Source organism: Microtus ochrogaster, linkage group LG5 (genome assembly GCF_000317375.1).
Source record: "Microtus ochrogaster isolate Prairie Vole_2 linkage group LG5, MicOch1.0, whole genome shotgun sequence".
NCBI lineage: Eukaryota > Metazoa > Chordata > Mammalia > Rodentia > Cricetidae > Microtus > Microtus ochrogaster.
Genome location: NC_022031.1, coordinates 62,726,371 through 62,733,480, shown reverse-complemented (window position 1 = coordinate 62,733,480; position 7,110 = coordinate 62,726,371). Strand labels below are relative to the sequence as shown.

The 7,110-nt window shown below is 42.9% G+C and overlaps 1 protein-coding gene across 7 annotated transcripts in view; it reads right to left on the bottom strand.

The window, feature by feature from the left end:
• Runx1t1 (RUNX1 translocation partner 1) overlaps nucleotides 1-7,110 on the bottom strand; it is a 145,602-nt gene that overhangs the window by 35,363 nt on the left and 103,129 nt on the right. For all 7 annotated transcript variants that reach the window (XM_013351872.2, XM_026786665.1, XM_026786664.1 and 4 more), the window contains one exon: nucleotides 6,304-6,485. In XM_013351872.2, the coding sequence (XP_013207326.1) occupies nucleotides 6,304-6,485 (182 nt within the window). The remainder of the gene's footprint in view (nucleotides 1-6,303; nucleotides 6,486-7,110) is intronic.

Sequence of the window (7,110 nt, the reverse complement as noted above, 5' to 3'; positions counted from 1 at the left end):
TATATATATATATATACACACACACACACACACACACACACACACACACACCCTCATCAAGGACTTAGATGTCCACTTACTTGGGTTCACGAGGCATTTCAAACAAACTGGACTCACCCTGCCCTCTCCTCCTCTTGCTTCCTTTCTTCCCTCCTATACCGTCCCTAGCACTCAGCACATGCCTTCCTTAGACCCAGCCTGTGCTGACCGTCCCTAGTACACCTCTGGCCATCCTCTTGGACTCTCCTGTCTTACCATTGTCCCTCTGAGCCAGCATCTAAGCGCAGTCAGGGCTGTACCTATAACTAGTTTGCTGCTTATCTGCACAGCTCTGCTCAACCCTGGACTGTCAGTAGGAGAAGACAGGCTGGAAGGAAACTCTGATCTGAAACCCTGTCAGGCACAAAGACTTACATTATTTTTTTCTTAAACTTCCTATGTCTATACCTCAAATTTTTGGAGGAAAAAGATTCTATTAAAGAAAAGATTAAGGGCATTAATAACTCGATATCAAACCTATCTATCCTCTTCCAACATGTGTTATTTGTCAAGATTTCCATAGCATGACTGCACCTTGACTCAAACGGGGAAAACCATTCTCAAAGCATAACTGGACAAGAAACCCCTTCGTAAACACTTCCAAATGGATGGCTTTAGATAAGAGTTTCACATCATACATTTTTTTCTTGATGTGTATCAGAAACAAAAAAAAAAAAAGTTAAATCTTCCTGACCCTTTAAAAAGAAAATCACAGATAATTCTTCACGACATTCTGTGGTTTCTGAGCTCTTGCTATCGATCTGCAGGAATGGGGACATTTAGATGATGCGGGACAGAGAAATAGCTATCAGAATGCCACAGACCCGACACCAGCGGGCCAGATGGAGAAAAGCACCTTTAATCTTCCTACTGCCACAGCTGCCCAAGGGAGACACATTCTAGCAACGCACACGACTGTCTTCAGGAAGATACGCAAGGCAGGTGGATGTCTGCTGTTCCACACACACAAAAATGCCAGGACCTTCAAAGATGCTAACATCCAGGTTCAGCGAGCCACCTGGGCCTTCCTTCCCCAAGCGGGAGGAAGGAATTGTTTCCTCGTATGCCTCCTGACACGGACCATCTGTTCAACAGTCACGAGTGTCACCGACGGTCCCTTTGCATCTCCTCATCCCTGCCACCGCGGGAACATCCTGTGTTTCCTCTTGCTGCCTTCATGCTCTACCTTGTCAACCGTATATTCTCGACAGAGGCCTCCAGTTCCTCCCGGTCATTGAGCCAATCTCTGCATTTGGTTCCTGCCTGGGCCATAGATGTGTTTACTCGTGTATTTCAAAGATACATATATTAAAAAATAAACAATTAAAGATTATTGGGGAAAAAGGGAATTCTATATACTAATGAAATATAATGGACCTCTCCAAATTTCAATGGAAATGCAAAGACAGAACTTCATCTTTTTCCCCCTTTATTGAAAATAGATTTTTTTTCTCCTGTTTCGTATCCTGATTACAGTTTCCCCTCCCTCTAGGCCTTCCAGCTCCTTCTCCTTCCGTCCCACACTTCCGTCTCTCATTAGAAAAGAACAGCCTTCTAAGTTACAACAAAGCCTAACAAGATAAAACATAGTAAGATAAGACAAAAGCAATCACATTGAAGTTGGACAAGACAAACCCCCAGAAAGAAAAGAGCCCAACAGAAAGCACAAGGAGACCCACTTGGTCACACACTCAGGAGTCCCATAAGAACACTAAACTGAAAGCTATGATGCGTATTCAGGGGATCTGGTAAAGACCCATGCACAAGACCCTTGTACGCCCTGTGTTTGCTGTGTTCGTCTCTGTGAGTTCATATGAGCTTTTCTCAGTAGGTTCAGAGAGCCTTGTTCTCCTAGTTTCCCCATGACCTCCGCAGGGTTCTCTCAGCTCTGAGGAGAGGGATTGGATGAAGACATCCCATTTAAGACTGTTTAACGTCTCTCTCTCTCCCCCCTCTCTCTCTCTCTCTCTCTCTCTCTCTCTCCTGTGTAATGTGTGGCTGTAGACCTCTGTGTTTGTTCCTATCTGCTGCAAACTTGATCTTAATGGAAGGTTATTCCATGAGATCACAACTTGTCACTGAACTGAAATTCCGTGTGCATGTGTGTGTATGTGTATCTGCCTGTCTGCATTTACTAACTCCTTATTAGGCCAGGGATCTGGGATCACTGTAGATTTTTCTATCATTAAAAAAGACTTTAAAACCCCTAGAACATTATACTATGGCATTTACCTGCTTCTGCGATTACGGAAAAGAAATAAGTTAATGAATGAGGGGAAGAAATCCAATTCTTAACTGAGCTTCCCTTGTTTAACTTCTGAACCTTCAAATATATTGTGTACAAGTGCAAGATTTCAGCCAAACAAATACAACCTGTTCTCCATCAGGAAGTTTTCTGACTTTGGACAAATTCTGTAAGCCTTGATTTCCTCAAACCAGTTGACTTGGTCCATCCGTGAGATCCCTCACAGGTGGCAAATTATGTAGGTTCAAGATTCAAACAAGTCGCTTTTTGAAATGTTGAGGGTGAACATTAATCCACTTCTACAACCTCAAAACTAAAAACCTGAGAGTGTTCACGTGAGGAATGCAGTCATATCAAAATGACGAAAAGAACTAAGAGAGCTGGTACCCAAGAGCAATCGTTCAAGTGGGTGAAGAGAAAGCAAACGAGCAATGGTCCCCATTCAAAAGCAAAGATCATTTCCTTGGCTTTTGTAAGTGAGAACAGCTCTCTGAGGAAGAGCAGAGTAACAGGAGGTAGCCAATGCTCAAGGCAGAACAGGCACGCACTACACCAAGGCTCTGGGAAGAGAAAGGCAATAATGACAGCAAGTGTAGCACCAGCATCTTTTCAAGGCCTTAACTTTAACTCACTGCGCAGTGTCCATGAAATGAAGTACTCCTTGTTCTTTCCCTCCTCACTCCCCATGTTGGTATTCAGGCCTGATGAGCCAACAGAGCTGGCTTACAAGGGACTAACTTCCCTCTGTTTGGCTATTATATGTAACTGGTCCATTAATGAAAGCACCTCATCTCTTTCTGCATGACCCATTACAAAATGACAAAAGAAGAAGGTCTCAAGAAAAGAAGAAATGAGAATAAACGTTCCCTACAAATTAAAATGCTTCTTCCCTAATAATTTGAGCGAAAGCATGACTTCAAAATGAAAATTAGTTTTGGGGTGTTTTTATTTGTCTGTTTGTTTTAGGCCCTAGAGCATTCTTCCACAGATCTAGAAATCCAGGTCAAGGACTCTCCCCCAGCTAATTTTATAAGACGCTGTAAAGCATTTCACTGTTCTATGTAGAAACAAGCAAAGGAATTGTTTCATAAATTTCCCTAGAGAGTGAACTTGTCTGTAAATGACAGGCATACTGGCCACACTCCGTGGTGTCTGCCTACAATTCTAGCACCTGTAGAGGCAGGAAGATGGGAGTTCCACATCTTCCTTGGTTACACCGAGAGTTTGTGGCTGGCCTGGTACATGGCACTGTCTCAAATAATAAAAAATAACAATGATAGTTTAAAAAAAAAAAGAAACATAGCCAGTGGAAATAAATTTAGGGGTGAAAATAAAGACAATCTTGCCAAAGTCCATCCCTGAACCACATTAGCTTGGCAATCATCACAGAATTTAAACCCATAAAAGTTGTAAACAAAATATAGAGTGCTCTTTTGTTCAAGACATGCGATGAACAAATTACCAAAATGTGTTTTCTCCTCAGGTGTCAGTTTTTCCCTCTCCCAGTGACTGATGGCTCCCAGTGTTATTACAGAAACAGATTGATCTTTTTAATGAGCCCCTTTAATAGACTCCGAAATCTCACCGTGGCTGCTCATCCATGTCAGACCATATGCACTAACCAAACACTCATGGAAACAATGAAACTCTGCTGTCAGACAGCTATGTGCCCTATAAAATCTCATACAGTAGAGCAGAATATACGAATAAATAAGAAGAAGGAATGCATAAGCAAACAAGAGGCAGGAAATATATGCAAAATCATACTGCAGAGACCCATATTTTCTTGACTCTGATAACACTCCCACAGGACACAAATGTATTTACACAACATTTTCTCATTACCCTCCCTCTTATTTGCCATCCCTCCAGCACAAAAGACACATCAGCTCGAGAAAGAAATGTTCTATTCAAAGAACCTTCACAGGAAATCTGACTACAGCCACTGTCCCTACATAATCAAGACAGGATAAGATGTGAGACTCCTAGAGGGTAGTCTCCCTGACTGAATACATACGCGTGCACACAGGGAACCATCAGGAAAAGAATGTTACCTTTATATTGATCATAGATATCTAAACCTTCCCCTGTGTTACCATCCTAGCCATAAATTCTCTTTCGCACAATTTAGTACTTGTCTTCACAGAAAGGTAGTACTTAATACCTACACACAGTATTCATTGCCTGCAATATTAATGTGTTTGGATTGGCAAGAAGTGCACACACAAACCATGCACCCTTGAGCCACTTCACGCCTGACACAAGCCCATACTTAGACTACACAGCTCCTTTTAAAACCTAAAACTCTGAAGGCTAAAACAATTACTCAGCCCTAAATGGGACATCAATCTCACCCTTTCAAAGGCTCAGAGAGAATCACAGAAGAAGGGAGAGAAAGAACGTAAGGACAGCAAGACGGGGAAAGTGGTAGGAACTGCTGGCTTCTGGACATGATATGGCTGCTACTGCCATAAACTCACAGTAGCAGAGGCTACTTACATAAGACTAGACCTATCGATAGAATATGGTAGGTGGGGAAGGGACTCAAAAGGCCCTACTCCTCCCTAAGAAGCTACAGGCAGTTAATGAAACTAGAAGGGTCATGTTCCTTAGAAGTAGAGTCATTGGTGAGTCTCCCTCTTCAATTAAATAGTCCCTACTAATACTAACAGAAGTGACCACAATCACATTCATTTGGCCACAAATAGAAAAGAAGAGAAAATATCTAAAACTGAGAGGAGGAGGAGAAGGCAGAAGATAGCTGGTGGGGAGTATGAAGAAAGGCATACAAAATATAAATATAAGCACACATAATATAGACACATAAAAATATATAAATTTTAAGTACTATATCGAGTTAGGCTTGATAGCCATGCCAGTCATCTAAAGATTTGGGAGGCTGAAACACGATTATTGCAAATTCAAGTCTAGCCTGAATTACACGTTGAGACCCTTCTGCAAAACAAAGAAGAAGAGAAGGAAGAGAAGGGAGGAAGGGAGGGGGAAAAGGAGAGAGACATCTTATTTCCAGAGAATGGATTGTAGCAAAAGAACTTCTTAACTGGGTAGGTAATCACTGCAGGCAACATAGCTTGCTTGTGATCATGCAGATTTGCAAAGCCAGTAGTGTGTTCAAGGGCAACTCCTCCAGTCAGAGAGAGAGGTCGCAGGGTAACTTCAAGGCTCCTAAGTTCCTGGGAATGCAGAACCCAATTTGTACCAGGGGTCTGACCTCTCAAAGCAGTTTGAAGTGCAGAAGAAGAAAACTGATTAAGAAAGGGAGTAAGGAAGTACAAAAGGAGTAAGTTCTAGAATAGCTTCATTTTAGGCATCTTCATAGTTCACAGTGAGCAAAATGCTGCTAAGACTTCCTATTCATGTTATGAATACCTATGACTGAAGTATTCATGAAAACGGTTTACTAAAGCCTGTGGAAGTTTCCTATGTGTGCCATAGCCAACAATTAACCAGTGGGTTTCGCCGTAAGAGGGCCCCCCTTTCTCCAGACTTGAGAACAGGGTACCTGGTGGGATAAACACTGACTGACAAACGACTTCTTTCCAGAAGAAGTGTTCTGCTAGCTCTGTCACACGGCTGCTCTTTTGACTCAGCTCATCTTGCGTCCCATAAATTTTCTCTTAGCTCATACAGCAATTCTTCAATCACATAGCTGCTGTTCTCTGTTCACTGACTAATGCGTGTAGGCCAGCTTTCACATCCCTCATGATGTAAGGACATCAACTTTCACAAACACGGGAGGGTAAGCATGTACGGTTGGGTTAAGTCATGCAGTAAGCGAGAGTTTCCAGGATGAGGTGTGTCTAAGCCACCCTTGGCGCTACTTGGTACTTTCGTCAACCATTCGTCTTTACATTTTAGTTGGAATATTGAAACCTGCGGGTTAATCTGCATAAAAACTCCCCAGACTGGTCCTGTGAGAGATGGAAGCTAGCAATTTCCAAGTGACCTAAAACATGTCTTTCAACTTGGGACAGGCCCAGGGGTCCCCTCCTTCTCACCTGTCTGGAGTTCGCCTCTTCCCGTTTTCGTTCACATCGAGAAGCAGCTCCGAGGAGTCAACTGGGGAGGTGGTGCTGGCATCCAGAAGCAGCTGTTCATGCTGAGCGAGGTACTGGGCAGGGTTCTGTTTGGCTAGCCTTGCGCAGTGGAGGAGTTCACGCTGGAGCAGGGGCAGATTGGCCTACAAGAACGTGACGGGCAGAAGATGGGATGGTCAAAGGCTGCTCCTGGTTAGTCTATCTACTGAACCTGCTGCCTAAGCTGTGGAAAAGCATAAGCTATGTAGGCACATCCATGTCAGCCCATGCTTGCCTCAGGTTCAGTATTACGAGGTGCTCGGCTCCACCCATGACCAGGAGTGAGGTGTTTGCCCCTGCCAGGCTCTTTTTCGTTACTGAGAACACTTCTAGGGGGATCTGTGACCCCCTAAAAGCCCTGAAACTGTGGAAGTTCTATAAGAGGTAAGATTCACATTCCATCCATGAGAAAATATTGATTTTCCCCAGATAAAAAAGACTATATAAAGTACTCATAGTACAATTAAGTTTAGAGAAGTTCCCTCGGCACAACTGATTGTATTTAGGGGCTTACTGGTCAAACAGTAAGGCCACTCTTAGGAAATCTCCTCTGTTAACTTCTAACTTCCTATGAAAGGCTGAGAGACAATTCTGACACTCTCCGATGTAATAAAATAGGAGGGCAACTTTACACATGATGAGAATCAAATGAAACCAAAGACAGTATTTTATTTACTATGAGCCGTTTCAGTATTATAAATGCAGGTTGTTGCTACTCTTATTTGTTTT